The 16,707-nt window shown below is 50.7% G+C and overlaps 1 protein-coding gene across 1 annotated transcript; it reads right to left on the bottom strand.

Moving 5' to 3' along the window:
* Window positions 1–533: 533 nt before the first annotated feature.
* MMRN2 (multimerin 2) lies at window positions 534–16,694 on the bottom strand (the record flags this gene model as incomplete). The annotated part of the gene is made up of 7 exons (XM_084245121.1): window positions 16,383–16,694; window positions 6,842–6,970; window positions 6,649–6,755; window positions 6,477–6,557; window positions 5,611–5,772; window positions 3,645–5,483; window positions 534–919 (listed from the first exon to the last, which is right to left on the bottom strand). Exons 1-7 carry the CDS (start codon window positions 16,544–16,546, stop codon window positions 534–536), a joined length of 2,868 nt encoding a protein of 955 aa, XP_084101247.1. The 5' UTR covers window positions 16,547–16,694.
* Between the last annotated feature and the right edge of the window lie 13 nt (window positions 16,695–16,707).

The raw sequence follows: 16,707 nt of genomic DNA, 5'->3' as shown, positions 1-16,707 counted from the left end.
AAACTGAACAGGTTGGTTTTCTGCTGCTCTGCAGTGGTTGGAGGTATTTTGTTCCAGTATTGGTCCAATATTTGGTTCCACTATTGTCCAAGATGTCACCTCTATTTTAAACATACACTTCCTGGGGTTGGGGAGGAATGATTTTGTAGCACAAGATTAGGAAAAAGAGGAAGGAGAAAGGTTTAAAGTGTTGTAAGGAAGTTTCCAACCATAGGAGGAGCAAAACACCAAAAAGGCTGAACAAAGGGTGTGCCAAAGGGCTGGAGTACAGACAAGCTGTCTCAAAAGGCACGTGGGCCCAGGTTCACAGGTGCCTAGTCAGATCCTGCCCAGGGAAGCACCCTAGCCCTTGTCCTTAAAAAATATCCAAACCTAGTGTGTCTAGAGGAAGGCCCCATAGGCCACGCTGTTCATGCAGAACTCCGGGAAAGAGCTAGACCCACTGGATGGTGTCCAGACCAAACCTGGCCAGAGCTCCAGGCCCAGGAGAGTTATGTGAGTCCCCGAAGTCTCATCAGAGCTGTGTCCAGTGTTCAGGTCTTGAATATCAGGAAACCCCCGAATGCAGTGCCTGGTGGGCTTCTCTTTATTACTGATCCCTGAGTTAACTCAAACCATACTCTCTCACCCTTTTGCAGCTCAGCCACGGCAAAGGTCGTCACTGTGCTTCCACTCCTCTGGCCCTCGGTGGTAGAGACTGTGGTTCGGTGGTGACCTCCAAACACCAGCTGCCCGGTGCCCGGCCCTGGGCCAAATTCAATGCTTATTGCAAACATATACACCCCACGCTCAGGGGCTCGGAAGTAGCCCTGTTCAGGAAAGTAGCTGCTGCCAATGTTGGTGTGAGTAGTGTTGAACTTCACAGTCTGCCGGGCCGTTGTCCCTTCTGAAAAGCTGGCGTAGAAGGCCACGGGGGTGCCTGGAACACAGGAGGAAAGTGCTGAAAGACACCTTCCTTTGGATGGTAAATGAAGCCCTGAGACCTGCTTCCTCACCTGCTTAACATTAGAAATAGGTCTCTGTCTTCAGGTAACCTAGATATTCCCAATGATAGTGTATCTCAGGGAGTGGGAACTACCTGGCCAAACCTCAGTATTTCACTAATTGAGAGAAGGGAAGATAGATACAGTCTGTTCTCTTCTAGAGTATACTTTAAAGTACATTTTTCTTTCATCCCTTTTCCTTTCCAGCACCCTCAAGGGAGGGAGAGAAGTACAGTAGGCTCTTGAATAAGGCATTTGTTTTCTTAAAATGGTAAGAGGGAGTGAACAGTTCCAGTGCACAGGCTGGCTTCCTTTTGTTGCCATCAACATCAGTTCACTTAGTTTCCAAGAACAGATCCACTGATTGAGGAGATCAGGTGCCTAGCTGGTTGCCCAGTGGCAGGCTGGAAAAGGAACACAGCTGACTCCCAAACTACTGCTGCCTGAGAAGAATCTTGTGATACCCAGAGGAAAGAGAAAACATGACAGCTCCTCAAGGTAATAATACGACACTGGAGATAATCACAGAGCAGTGGAGAGAGAAAAGCAAATTCCTGGAGCTTTGTCACAGCACCTTAGAGAAGGAAGAGCAGGTGGGACTGGGGAGGAAAAGTCTTTTCAAGCTGGTCATCTTAATGTTTTCAGAATGTTTCAGAGCCCTGGGATTACAGATAGGGAAACTGAGGCCCAGAAAGGGAAAGGTGGCACACTAATAAATTACCAGCAGGGAGCTGCCCTGGGGTCTCCTAATTTCTGGTGCTCTTCTCACCTGACGGTGTGCTTTAGCCAGCCTTAGGAGGATAAGAAAGAATGTAGGTGTGCAGCCCCCTGCCCACTGCAGGCAACTGGAGGAAACTGTCAGCCTGTTAACAAGTCAGTGAATCGCAATTGTTTACTGCTTTTTGGGGGTGTGGGGGTGAATTACAGTGAGGAAGGAGTCAAGTGGGCTGCCTGGCCAAGAGGCTCGGGGCCGGGAAGACTGGGCTGGACATGAGATGGACCCAATGGGGGGCCCAGCCATGACACTGGCCTTGGCACTGACAAGGCCGTGGCGCGCGTGTTCCCTGAAAGAGCATGGAGTTAGTACAAACTCTTCATTACTCCAGGAGTAAAAACAAGGCCTGAAAGGAGGAGCAATCTGCACAGCAGCTAGTGACTTAGGTCATGGGGCTAGAGAGCCAGCTCTTTGGCTCCCACTCCAGAAATAGCCCTGTGAAAGACAGAAAATGCTGTTTTTCTCTAGTTCTGGAAGATTTTCTGAGAATTATTGGAGAGTTCAGAATAGCAGCCGCTTTGTGTAAGACTGTCTCGGCAAAGGCCTGCTGCTGGTTCTGCAGTTCCCCCAGCACCCAGGAGGTGGGGCGCTGGTCCAGCCCAAGGAAGGCTGGCCTAGAGCGCCCCCTGCCGTTGCTTGGCTCCCCCTCCCCTGCGTCTCGCCAACCTGCTTGCGGCCTGGAGTTGGGCTGTAGAGGGAGACCCCACTCAGTGACATGCACCTTTCTGGTGGAAGGGTTGCGATTCACTGATTTGTTAACAGGCTGACAGAGAATGGGCTTGCCTGGAGGGTACAAATTCAAGCCCTCTAGTCTTCCTGCAAGATAGAGGGTAATTTTTAATTTTGGTGGGAAACCATTATATTAGAACAACAAAATATTTCAGTGGTAAGCTCAGGAAAATTCTAAATTCATTAGCATATTGAGACCTTACACCCCCTCATAAGAGGGAAAATGATGGAACAATTAGTGTAGGCAGAAAAAGCCTCCACCCTGAAAATGCTGGGGAAATGGAAAATGTTGACTGGTTTCTACTAAATGTCAAGCCAGTGCTAGGCACTTGGTAAATTTCTCTCTTACCCTTGGTAATAGCCCTGTGGTGCAGGCAGTGAGTCTCCCACTTTACAGCAGGAGAAACTGAGACAAGTAACTGGTGTTTTATAGCCTGTGCTCTCTCTACTACCAAGAAGATACAGGCCTCTGTGGCCATAAAGTAGGGTCAGTAGGAGGAAGACCTTAAACTTTCCACATGCCAGGCTACACAGAGTACAGACAGCCCAGATGACAGCCTTGGGCTAAGTCCACGGGTCTGAGGGAGGAGGTGGTCCCAACACCAGCCTCACTGGCAGGAGAGAGTCACTTGTGAGCCACATTCAGGGAGTGGCTAGGGAGACTGACTGCACATTGTTTCAGCCTCAGCCAGTTTCCCAAACCCAGGGCCCTGGGACCTTGCAGGGACCAGTCTTCTAGAGACAGCCAGACTGGGTTCAGGGCCACTCTGTAGCTGCTTACTGGCTCTCTGAGCAGGACAATGCCCCTGACTGATTCTGTTTCCAGGGTCAGATGGCAATAATACATTGTTGAGTGGATATGATAATTCAATATGGCAAAGCCCAAAAAGGGTTACACAGAGGACCTGTTGCAGAGCAGCAAGGTGGGTCAACTATATTTGCAGAATGAGCTCCTTTTGGGGCCCAAAGCTCTTCCTGCATTCACCTCCCATGGTGTGCTGCCACTGGCAGGTGACATAAATACCTGTACACACACACACACACACACTCTCTCTCTCTCTCTCTCTCTCTCTCACCTGCCTTCTATGTGGCAGAAGAGGTGCTTGCAGACAACCCTCTCCTAGATTCACCTAGTCTCCCTGGGTCCAGAAACTCACCTGCCTCCCAGAGCTCTGTTCCCAGGGTGCCCGTGACTGGCCCTCCAACATGTGTATCTGCCAGAGGCTCCACTTGCTTCCTGTCCCTCCTCTTGGGAGCTTCCAGACCTTTCTTTTGCTTTTTCCCTTTCCTGTTCAGCATGGCCTGCAGCTTTCCCAGATCCAGGCTGACATTTGCTGCCAAGAGCCCTTGGAAGTTCCCAAAGAGGCTGTGGAAAAGCTTCTGGTGCCGCTCTAAGTCCAGCTCAGTGCTGGCCAGTGCTCCATGGAGGCCCTGGAGGGAGCTGTTGAGAGAAGTGGCCCAGGAAGCCTCACAGCACTGCCCTACTTGCTTGATGTCCGAACTTAGGCGCTGGAGCTCCTGCGCCAGCCCAGCCAGATCCATCCCACCGGCCTCCTCTCCTGAGGCATCGTGGCTCGGCTCCAGGTGCTCTGCCGGCAGCGGGGGCTGCACTTGGCCCCCAGCCCTGCTCTGCCCACTACCCACCATGGCCTGCTCCAGGGTCGTCACCCGGGCAGCCAGGGCATCCCAGCCCAGCGCCTGCTCCTGCAGCCCGCTGGCGGCATCTTGCAGAGCCACGCGGATCTGCTCATAGCGCAGGGGCAAAGGGCCAGTCCCTTCCTCTGACATCATCTCCATCACCTCCTCCCCAAAGAGGGCGGCCAGCACAGCCTCGTGCCTCAGTGCATCCTCCAACAGGGCAGCGAAGGAGCTGTGGAGCTGTTGGATCTCGCGGCGGATCTCCACTTCAGAGGCCTTCAGCTTGTTTACCTCGCTGTCCAGTGTCCGCAGCTGGCTCCTGAGCCGCGACGTCTCGGCCCGGGCCCGCTCACCATCTGCCTTGTGTGACTCCATGGCCAGTGACAGAGCATCCACGGTGCTGCTCAGGGCCTGCAAGGAAGAGCCGTCCTCCTGGCGTCTCTCATCTAGGCTCACCTGGGTCTCCTCCAGGGCCCGCGTATGGTCCCTCTGGCCCTCCCGAATTACATCCAAGTCAAAGTAGAGCTTCTGGCAGTTGCAGTCCTTGACATACTTGATGAGGTCGGCGTGGCCGCCCTGCAGGTGCTGGAGGGTGAGGTTGAGCTCCAGGAGCTGCCGCTCCATCTCCTCCTTGTTCTCCTCCATGATTAGTGACTTCTCCATCAGGATCACCCGCAGCTCTCTCAATGCAGTGTGATTCACCTGTAGTTCCTCCACCAGTCGCTCCACCTTGGTTATCTGATCGAAGGTCTCATCAGATTCTGAATATAGCTCCTTGATCTCATTCACATGCTGGGCCAGAGTCGCCTGCATGTCTGCCAGGGTGCTCTGTAACTCCTCTTCCCTGCGGCCAGTGGCCACATGGAGAGCCGAGAGGTTCCTCTGCAGCTGACCCAGTCTGGCCTGCAAGCTCTCTGGCTCTGGCCTGGCTGCTGCTCCTGCAGTAGCCACCAGCAAGCTGCCATTGACCCCCAGGGATTCCTGGGCCTTAAGGAGCTTCTTCAGCTTCGTGTCCACATTGCCCTGGACCTCAGAGAGGGAGAGCTGCAGGGAAAGCTGCTGGGCATGCAGACGGTCCTCCATGTCCTCCTGCAGCCGGCTCATTTTCTGGGCGTTCTCCTCAACCTTGGTCTCAAATTTGGTACCGAGCTCCTGGAAGTCAGTCCTGGCCACTGCACTCTCCTGGACTCTCTTGATGGCCTGTTGGTTGGCCTCCATATCAAGAGATAGGTTTCTTATGGCCTGGGAGAGACTGTGCAGGCTTTGGTTGAAGCTCCTCCAAATGGGGCTGAAATGTCCTTGCAGGAAGGTATCCATGTGGAGCAGCAGCACTTGCTCCAAGGATTTGCCTGGAAACCCTGCAACAGACACACATTTTTACATGGTCCTGAGGAGGGGTAGGGACTAGACGAGGGAACTTCAGAGGTCTGGGCCTTCTTACCTCCCCTCCCACTCAGCCCTTCAGCCCTTCCGCCTGCCCCTCACCAAACTCCGTCTGATTAGCCTCAGTCTGGTTGGCCTCAGTCATTGTAGCTGTGAGGTTGCTTGGCAGGGCCTTCCACAGGTCTGAGGGGCTGTCTGCCACCTGTTGAACATCATTTTGAAGGTCTCCCAGAGCGCTGTTGCTGATCTCTGTGGCTAGGTGGCCTGGAGATACATGAGAGATAGGTGTCAAGAGCTAGCGCTCAGGGCTGGGTATATCATGAAGTATGGAGAAGATTTCAGAGTTGAGATCAAAGAGGTATGTGCTGTCTTCTGAGGAGGATCTGTAGAACCTTTACTCTCAGAAGGGCAAATGCAAGACAAGTAAAACTTCACCCTGCCCCTTGCACCCATGACTAATCAATCATGGCACATTTTCTTCCTCAGCCCCATGTGCATGGCCTCTCAGGATCACTTTAGGCCTCTCTTGTTAATAGATAGGATGATGAAATTCATTCACCACCCCAACTTTGAAAGTCTCCACAAACGATGTCTTGGTGGTTCTCCTGTGCTGCCTCGACACCAGGGACAGCATGACTTCCTGGCACTGGTTGGGGGGGTGTGGGAAGCTTTTTCAGGCCCTGGAGTATGTGCATTTCAGGGGGAAAGGAAGTGCCAGATGAAACTGTCCGTTCCAGAATATGGGTCAAGGGAAAAGGTGCATCTGCTTAGCCAGCAGGCAGGTAACTAAGGCCCTGTGAGGCTGGTCTCCTTGGTATGGAGCTGAGGAAATGGAGGGGCCATAGAGGCATCTGTGTTGATTCTGAAAGTTTTCCTGAAGTGACACTGCCTCTGAGGAGAAAGAACCTGGGCACATGGGTGCTTTCTGCCTGCCTGCCCCTTCTCCACCTTCCAGGAAAGCAACATACCAGGTTGAAGGCTGACTGGCCTATCCCACGGCTCCTGGTGGTCATCACCTGGATCTGCAGGCTCAGGGATTGCCATGGAATCTGCAGAGAGGAGGCATGGAATATTGATCCCAGAGCAGCATGACCTCTAGGGTCAGAGGTCAAGGGAGCAAGGGGCCATGGGGAGCCCTACCGTGATGCTGGCAGTCAGGGCCTGCGAAGCCTGGGCAGCACTTCCAGGCCACGGAGGCCAGCACCTTCTGCTTGACCTGGTACACTGGTTTGTGGGCCATGCGGTACCTGGGGGAAGAGGGCCAGCTCAGCAGCTCCAGGGTGAGCCAGAGCAGGGCCTGGACCAGGGGCCCACCCTGCCCCACACTACTCACATGACTTTGACTCTCTGGCAGTCCGGCGCCCCCGGTGGACACAGCTGCTGTGAGTGGACAAGGAATTTCTCTGTTTTGCAAGCGGCTATGAAGGTGACCAGCCTGGACTTCTGGTAGGGGCACCAATTACTGGGGAAAAAAACAAGCCAGAGGCGAGGGTTGCTGAGCTGTTCTCAGGTGCCCAGCAACTCTTCCTGGAGGTCAAATGGGAATAGCAGTGCAGAGTGGCTGTCCAGCTCCCTGCCCCACCTACTGCTAGGAATTCTGGAATCCATTAGCCTGAGGAGGAAGTGCTGCTCTGCATTATTCATCCCTAACTCCAAGCTCCAGAGTAAAAGCTCCAAAACATTGCCTGATCACCATCATCTATGAGACCCTCCTCCCCCAGGCCAGCAGGGAAGCTGAGGAACACCCTGCCCTCAAATCCCATAGCAAAATTGCCAATAGAGCCATGAAGGGCTGTCACTATTTCACCCAGTGCCAGTGAGGCAGCATGGTGCTGCTGGGGTCCTTCATACTTTCTGACTGTGTGACCTGGAGCAAGGCACTTAGGGTATTTCCATTTCCCCATCTATCAGAGGAACATTGTAATATGCTCCTCCAAGCGGGCAGCTGAGTGTCAAGCCCCGGACCTTGACATATTCAGTGAGCACCGCGGCATTATCCTATCACTAATCACATCTTCTTTACCAGAGACCTAGCCACAGGGAGGGCACCTGCTCTCTGGCTGTGCCCCATTATGGTCATTATGGAAATAGCTTTCAAACAACTGTAAGGGAAGACAGCCAGGCCAAGCAGTCCCTCCTCTGGAAAAGATTGCCCAAACCACAGTCTTACAGGGTGGTTTGGGGATTGCACACAGTGTCCTGAACACCTGGGGGGTAGCCCTCCCTTCGATGCCATCACAGTATATGCTGTTGTGGGTCTTAGGAGCAGGAGGGTGCTCACTAACCCGATGCAGGCTGGATGGGCTCAGCAGAAGGGGTCAGAGGGTCTTCCCCCAACAGTCAGCTACCAGAGTTGCAGGTGGCAATGACCTCCATGGCCCAGTTCAGTTCAACACTGAACTGGATGCCAGGTGCTGGGCTCAAGCTTAGCAGCCCTTGGTGCCAATATGGAGGTTCAGCTTTTCTCTTCAGAGTCCAAGGAAGAGCAGGCAATGTCAGATGGTGTGGCAGGTGCTGGGACCTGGGGTGACTTTCAGGAAGAGATATAATTGGGGAGAGAGGGAGATGAAGCCTTGGAAACTGTGATAGAGGCATGTGGTCCCACTGAAAGGGGGACAGGAGAGGGTCTGCAGTGGGAGGCTGTGGAGGTAATGAGAAGCCAGGCTGTTGTTTCTCCTGCCATCTGAGAAGCTGGACTGTCCTGAAGTCATCAAAGTCATGCAGGGTTTAAGCAGGGATGTGACATGACAGAGCCTCCCTGGTTCCTGGGCACTTAGGTGGTGGTGTCAAGGTCCAGATAGAAGTTGTTGGAAGCTTTCACTGGATGATGGTGGAAGAGGTGGAGAGAAATGGTCATATTTGAGAGATAATAGAAGGTAGTGTTCAGAGACCTTGGTGATGGAGTGGCTGTCAGGGCTGTGATTTTATCCTTTGGAGCTGATCTCTATGCTGGAGACATCACACACTGTCATGCAGAAATACTTCTAGGGAAGCAGGGGGAGGGATTAAGGGGGAGTTGAGTGGCCATATCTACTTAGAACTGAGACCCCCAGCATGCTTTCCCACTTGGCATGCAGAAGTCTGGCATCCAAACTTCTTGGCAGTAGACTGAAAAAGCATGTTAGGAAAATGACCAAAGTCAAGAGGAAAGACCTAAGGACGCTGACATTAAGGGTTCCCCCTTATGAAATAGCTCAGCAGAACATCTTATGACAAAATGGATTAGAATGCCCCATCGAGACATTCAGTTTCCAATCAGTTCCGCAGTCTCTCTATTCTTAAGTAGTCAAAAATCCAAAGATGACCTGTGAGGAAAACCTGCATTACCAAAGAGGAAGGTCAAAACAAGCAAATGGAAGACAATCGACTTAGAGAAAACAGATGGTGCAGGAAGAAGAGTACTTCCTTGGAGTTTGCATTAATATTTCCAGATTGATAAGAGAACTTACACAGACAAGTATTTAAAAATAGGTGCAAAACACTCTGAGAATAAAAATTAGAAATTAAAAATATAACAGTGGAAATACAAAAGAAATTTAAAAGAGAGTTAAATTAAAGAAATTTCCCTGAAAGAAGAACAAAGAGAGTTGGGAAATAAAAGAGGAAAGGTCAGAAAGATAGAAAACCAACACCCAAACCATAAGAATTCCAACATCCACGCCATTAAAATTCTAGAAGGAGAACAGGGGGAATCAATCATTGAAAAGAATCAAATGTTCCAGAAGAGAGCAACACACACACACACACACACACACACACACACACCCCAGTGATTAGAATGGCCTTGAACCTCTCAACAGTAATACCAAATACTAGAACACAGTGGAGAATTACCTACAAAATACTGAAGGAAAAATATTTCCTGTTGGAATGCTGTACCCAGCCCAACTATCAATCAATGTTAGGAGAGCAGAATAGATTTTCCACAAGTGAGTTGTCAAAACATTTCTCTTCCAGCTAAAAAGAAACTTCTCTGAAGAGGAAATGCAAATGGCCAACAGGCATATGAAAAAATGTTCAATATCACTTGTGATCAGGGAAATGCAAATCAAAACTACAATGAGATACCATCTTACCCCAGTGAGAATGGCACATATTAAAAAAACTAGCAACAACAAATGTTGGCGAGGTTGTGGAGAAAAAGGAACTCTTCTGCACTGTTGGTGGGAGTGCAAACTGGTCCAACCACTGTGGAGAGCTGTGTGGAGATTTCTGGACCTACTAAACATAGAGCTTCCATATGATCCAGCAATTCCACTCCTAGGTATTTACCCAAAGGACACAGAAACATCAATTCCAAAGAACACCTGCACCCCTATATGCTATGTTTATAGCAGCACTATTTACAATAGCTAAGCTTTGGAAACAACCAAAATGCCCAAAAATAGATGACTGGATCAAGAAGATGTGGTACATATACACCATGGAATATTACTCAGCATTCAAAAAAGATAAACACATGCAATTTGCAGCAACATGGATGGCGCTGGAAGGGATCATGCTCAGCGAAATAAGCCAAAAAGAAAAAGAAAAATACCGGATGGTCTCACTCATAGCAGGAATCTAGAAAACTTAAATAAGGGACCAGGAAAATGAATAACTATAAAAAAGAAAATATCAAAATCAACAAACTATGAACCAGAGACACTCTATGGGGGTGGGGGTGGGGAAAGGAGGGATTGGGGTCAAAATAAGGGGGTTGCAATTGTATGGGGATATAAAAATAAAATTTAAAAAATTAGTTGAACACATTATTTTAAGTATAATGTGGAAAAAAGTCAAGCCCAAATACCAAGTGTTTTATAATTCAAAGGGAGATCTATAGAGAAAGTAGATTAACGGTTATCTGGAACTGAGGTTAGGAATGGAGATTAACTGCAAATTGGCATGAGGGATTTTATTGGAAAAATGGAAATGTTCCAAAATAGGATTATGGTGTTGGATAAACCACCCAGTAAATTTACTAAAAAATCTTTAAGTTGTATGTTTAAATGGGTGAATTTTGTTATATGTAAATTATTCCTCAATAAAGGTGTTTAAAAAAAAACAAAAACATTTCCCTTCCCAGGTCCCACATCAGGTAACTGTGCAGGAAAATATAAAAAGGACTCATAGTTTTTTTTCAAGTCTCAACTCTCAGTAGCATATATAGTCTTATGAATGTAAATTTTCATAAGGACAATATTGTGGAATGATGACTGGGAAGGGCCTGTGTGTGTGTGCACATGTGCACACGCATGTATGCATATACATGTGTGTTGGGATTGGAGTACAGAGTAAGAATGAGAGCAAGGGCCTCCCCGGTGGCGCAGCGGTTGAGCGCTGGGCTGCGAGGCTGCCCGCAGCCTCTGCAGTGCCGGTTCGATCCCCGGCCACTGGTGAGGGTCCCACGTGGCGCGACAGACCTCTCTTGCCATGCCTGCTGCTCCCCCCAGCAGTGTATTTCGTCTGTCGGCCTGCTCTGCTTCCCACTCTGTCTCTGGTGAATTCTCTCACCCTCCCGTGCTTCTGACTATACCCAGTGCTTGTATGAATAAAAATAAACCTTTAAAAAAAAAAAAAAAAGAATGAGAGCAAAAGCATGGATAAGCCACTTCTCAACAAGTAACAATGTGAATATATTATTATACTCATAACAGTATGAGTATATATCTTATTTAGAAATAAGAGGTAAATGCCAAAAGAATCACCTAATATTTGGTCATTGTTTTGGGGGAACAGAGTAAGCTGGGGCTTCTGATTGTCTTAACAAAATTTGTAGAGGGTTTGACTCTAATTCACAGGGCCAGAAAAGTTTCTCTTTGGGGATAGACAGTAGGTATTTTACGTAAGACTGACAAATTAATTTGTAGGACACAATACAAAATGAAAAAGCAAGACAATAGAAATTAAACCCAATATGGCGGCCTTCTGAGTGTTGGATCCTTTGTGACTGCTCAGTTCATATGTCCCAGAAGTTGGCCCTGATTTAGACTTCCCAGGACATGTGGACTCTTGTTTCAACTCTGCCATTGTAGCACTAAAACAGTCACTAACAATATATAAATGAATGACTGTGGCTGTGCTCCCACTAAAACTTAATTTACAAAAGCAAACAGGGGGGCAGATTTGGCCATAATTTTCTGATTCCTGTCTATGGGTGTATATAACAAAATAAACCTTAAATGTGTATATATATATATACATATATTATATATATATTTATAGTCATTTCCATCTGGATGAGAAAATGCAGATGAACAGGTAGAGCATTTTGGAAGACAATAGGAGTTTCTCATGTATCTAGGTCTATCCATCTTGTGTACCTCACCTATCAACACCATCTCTAAAGCCAAGTAATGAATGGTGGAACATGGCAGAGGATTTGACAAAACCATTCAGTTAGTGGTGAAATGGGAACACATCAAAAATCGGGACAGAAGCAAAGAATGTTCACTCAACACTGAAACAGTGGACAGTAAAAGTGCTGTCCCAGAACTCTAGGATCGTGGGCCAGATGTTTGTCTGCACAGACTGTTCCAAGGACCAAAATCTGCGACTCCCACCCCACCTCCATCCTGGGGACCATGGAAATCCTGGGCTCAGCCCTAGAGAAAAGTGTTTCTCTGTGTCAGTGGTTCTCAACCAGGGAGAGGGAACTTCCCCCATGTGCATATGGCAACTTCTTGAGACATTTATAGTTGTCGTGACTGGGGGTGTGGGGGCGCTACTGGCGTCCAGTGGGTGGAGGTCAAGGATGCTGCTAAACACCCTACAAAGCACAGGACAGCCATGCACAACAAAGAATTAGCCAATTCCAAATGTCAATAATGTCGAGGTTCAGAAACATGTTCTAAACAAAGTTCACTCCTGGCACGTGCTCTCAACTTCAGCAGAGGCTGCCTGGGCACATCCGGTCTGGTCCAGCCTGCCAGGGAGTGACTGGGACTTTCCACGTCCAGCTCCTGGAACCAGAAGTGGTGCTGCCCACCCTTCCTGCCCAGGAACTTTCCCTCCTGACCTGCCCAAACTCTGGCTTTCATGGCCTCTATTCTCCCTGCCCACAATCCCCCTCCCTCAGCATCCCCATCCCCTTGGCACAGTACAGCCTGCTGGCCCAGAAGCCCTGGGAACATTCCTGACCTTTGCTTTGGTTTCCTCCTGCTTTTGGCAGCTTCTTGCTGTCCTTCTGAGCTCCAGCCCCCAGCCAAGCTGGGTGAAGCATGAAGCATGCCATTGTTCTCACTCCCTTCTGGTCTCAGGCCTTCTCCCTCTTTATACCCTTCCTTGGGGAGAAATGATGGGTGTCCTCATCTCCCAGCGGTCTGTTGAGAGGCAAGTGCCAGCCAGGTTTGGTCCTGTGCTGGGCCTCTGTCATGACCACCACTTACTGCCTTGTCCCATGTAGGAGAGAGTCAGCTGATCCCCTTGGAGTTGCTAAGTAGTTGCTGGGGGACTCCCCCACCCCCTCCCTAGACTCAGGGTGACCTTGAGTAAAACCTTTCCCCTAGTCCTGGAAAGGTGAAGAGGATTCCTACTCCAGGTCCCTCCCTGGGGGCAGGGAGTGAGGGTGGGGGTTGAGGGGGGCGGCTGAGGTGAAGCAGGGAAAGGGCTATTAGCTGGAATCCCCTGAATTATGGATGTGCTACTGCTTCCACCTCTGAGACACTTAAATGCTCTTAACAAACCAGTAAATCCCACCCCCGTCTGCCCTTTAAGTCTTCCTGGGGAGGAAGGGTGTCTTAGCCTTCTTGCTTTCTGGGATCCTGAATGCAGCCATGAATGTGACCACTCAGGAGAGAATTTTGCAAAACTCTGTTTTTGAGCCAGAAAGGGACCTTGGCAGAGAAGCCAAAGGCCCACTCGGCATCAAGCCAGGAGCCATGGTTCCCCAAGTGTGACTCAGGCCAGGGCTTCTTCCCTGTTTGTGCCCGGGGCCCTGGGCCTTTAGGAGCAGAAACAGGTGCAGGAGGTGCAGGCATGGCCAGAGACAGGCAGCCTTGGCTTCACCTTGCTCCTGTGTGACCTCCAGGACATGGGTGACTCCTCTGGGCTCTGAGCTCCCAATTGCAAAAATCGAAAAGTGCTCCTTGCACGTGGGTCGGGAAAAGCTAATAGTGGTGGCCAGAGCAGCGTCTCCCATACCTCCACCCTTTGAGGGAGACAGGACAGAGGACATCTGGGCTCTGTAGCCCAATGGGTGTGGATCCGGACTCTGCCCATTACTTTAGAGTTGTGTGGCCTTGGGTAGCATCCCCACCCCTCTGTACCTCAGGGCTTGTAAAGTGGAGAGAGCTGTGGTGACCTGTCAGTGTTGTTGCAACAGTGCAGAATGGGGGCACCTGGCCTGGGGCTCAGCTCGGTCCCTATCACAAGTTCAGTCCTGTGGGGAAGGAAGTTCAGCATCTGTGGGGCCCACATCCTAAACTGCTGCTCTCTCCACCCCACCAAAGCCAGAGAGCACAAGTGCCTCCTCCTTATGAGGTCCCCAGGGCCCTAGGAAGCACTCAACCATGCCCTCCGCCCCCTAGGGAGCTGACAGTAGTGGGACTAGGGCAGCAAAGCACCAGCTTGGTCTGCTTGGTCTTGTCCTTGGAAAGGGTCTAATCTGGGTCTGTGTCTAGGGCCTGCCCTGGTCCTGGGCTCCAGAAACAGGCCTGAGAGGCTCATGCCAGCAAAGGCCTGACTCTGGAAGCCAGGCACGGCAGTTTGCCAGGCCCTTCCTGAGTGCCCAGCGCCTGTTCTGCACCCCCTGCCCTGTTGTGGGAGGGGGCTGGAGCAGCGTTTCCGCCTCTCCCTCCTCTGGATCACGGGAAGCAATCAGCCCAAGGAAGCTGGTCAGGGTTTCCTTCCTTTCTCACCAACCCCTCTGGAGGCCTGGACAACTTGGGCTTGCCCTGTGGGGACCGTGGCTTCTGGGGTAATGGGAAGGAACCCCAGAGAACTATGCAATCCCCTGGAGCCCCAAATCCAGGGCTTGGGACACTTGCATGGGCATTCCTGGGCCAAAGGCCTGGTACACAATGAGTCCTCACTGGTGGCGCGAGGGGTTGAGCACCGCACTGTGAGGCAGTCCACAGCCTCTGCAGCACGAGTTCGATCCCTGACCCACCAGGGAGCAACCCACATGGCGCAGCAGACCTCTCCTGTCACACCTGCTCCTCCCCTAGCAGTGTGCCTTGGTCAATCTGCCTGTTCTGTTCCCCACTCTGTCTCTGGTGAATCCTCTCAGACCCCGCATCTCTGACCTGTACACCAGCTCTGTATGCATAAGTAAATGAATCTTAAAAAATAATGATAATAAAATAAAATAAAATAAAATAAAATAAAATAAAATAAAATAAAATAAAGGCCTTGTACATACTGCTGGTGCTCTGTACACACTGGGACCACACAAACGCAAAAGGGACCAGAGGGCAGCCCATGAGGACAAGCCCTGTTCTCCCCAGGCTAAGGGAACATGGTCCCGCCCCACAGTCGATGGGGTGGAGAGGAAGAAGAGCTTCTACCATCTCTTTTCCATCCATTTGGACCCCCTTTCATGTCCCTTTTCATCAAAACAAGGCAGGCAGCCCACAAACTGGGCATGAGCTAATGGTTTCGGGGAGGGAAGGCTTGGTCCTTGGTCCTGAAATCAGAGCTACATGTCCAGGTTCTCCCACCAGAAGTCATATTCTCATCCCAGCCTTCAGCAGAGTTGGGGACAGAGGGGTGACAGACCCCTCACTAGGTCCTCCTCCAGCCAATCCTCCCCACACAGCCAACCCCTCCCCCTCTGAGGGTCAGTGTGCACTCTCTTTTGGGAGTGGGTCCAGCAAATACATTCACCTTGAAGCATCAGAGCTGTATAGAACTGTCTGAAACATTGATTCTCTAGGCCAACACAAAGATGAATCTCTGACAGCCAGGTGGGAGGCTCTGTATGTGTTAAGTTGCCCCCTTTTACTCCCCAAATCCATATAGATGCTCTCAGGTAACCGGTCTATGAGGTGGGGGTGGGGGTAGGCATACTGGGTCCTGGGATGCCTCTGAGTGCTCCAGGGACCCCAGCATGAACTCTGGACTTCAACTCACGTGCTAGTTGCAGCTCTCCTAGCTGTGTGGCTGTGGGTCAGCTGCTTAGCCTCTCTGAGCCTCAGGCCTCTCCTCTGTAACCAAGGCTATTGGGAGGATTAACACCTGGCAAGGTGCCTAGCCCAGCAAATGGCACCTGCTGCTCTAACAGTATCCTGAGGAGAGACCTCAGGCCCAGCACCTTACCAGCAGGCAGACCCCTCGCCCTGTACAAACAGAACACTGAAAAATGGCGTCCTGGTCAGTCAGAGGAGTGTTCTGCACATATCCAGAGAGGCACAGAACAGCTTGCTTGATGTTGAGACTTTTTTATTTTCGTTCCAGAGATAGAGTAGGGCACATCTCTGCCAGGTTGAAGACACAAAATCCAGCCCCTAGGAGTATCAGTCCTCTCTATGGCTTAGCTGGGCTACCCCACGAGGGCTCAGCTTTCAGAACTAACTCATTTTGAACAGCCGAAGCCACTGCCACACCAACTGGAGACTTCCGGAACCACAGCCCCTCAACACCCCATGCAGGGTAGATGATAGTAAGGAGTGCTCCCAACCTGTCCAAACCCCAGGCCCTGTTCTCTGCTATGGGTCAGGCAGGGGACTTCCTGTGGTTCTTAGCCTGGGGTACCTAGTCCTGACTGCCTAGGGGTGGCCCCTTGAAGGGCAGTTTGGCACCTAGTACCTCACTCAGTCTCACAGCTGATCAGCAGGTAGTTTACACAAGCCCATGTCACAGATGGATGACTGAGGTCCAGAAAGGCCTTGTTTTGGCTGAACTGGCACTCAGGTTTCCATGACAACCTCCCACAAGAATTTCAACCTCCTTACCGTCTAATGGGGTCGTTGCTGGTGTCCTCAGCCTCTGCCCTCCAGGCCCCAGGCTGTCTGGAGTCAGGTGGATCAGAGAACCAGGTACCTGGGGCCTGAGCCCAGGCCCCAGGCAGACCCCAAATTAGGGGTCCCCCAAGACCAAGTAACAGCACCAGGATCATTGTCGCAGTTGGGCAGGCTCAGCCTCAGCAAATGACTCCAGAAACTGCCAGTCACGTTGTCATGAAGTTAAGTCTCAGAAGGAAAAGAAAGCACAGGACAACAAAGAGAGGAAGTGGCCTGGGCCGGCCCACCCGGCAAGTCTCGTCCGGCCCCTCACCCC

This window comes from Talpa europaea, assembly GCF_964194135.1.
Source record: "Talpa europaea genome assembly, chromosome: 10".
NCBI lineage: Eukaryota > Metazoa > Chordata > Mammalia > Eulipotyphla > Talpidae > Talpa > Talpa europaea.
This window is presented reverse-complemented; position numbering and strand designations above follow the sequence as displayed.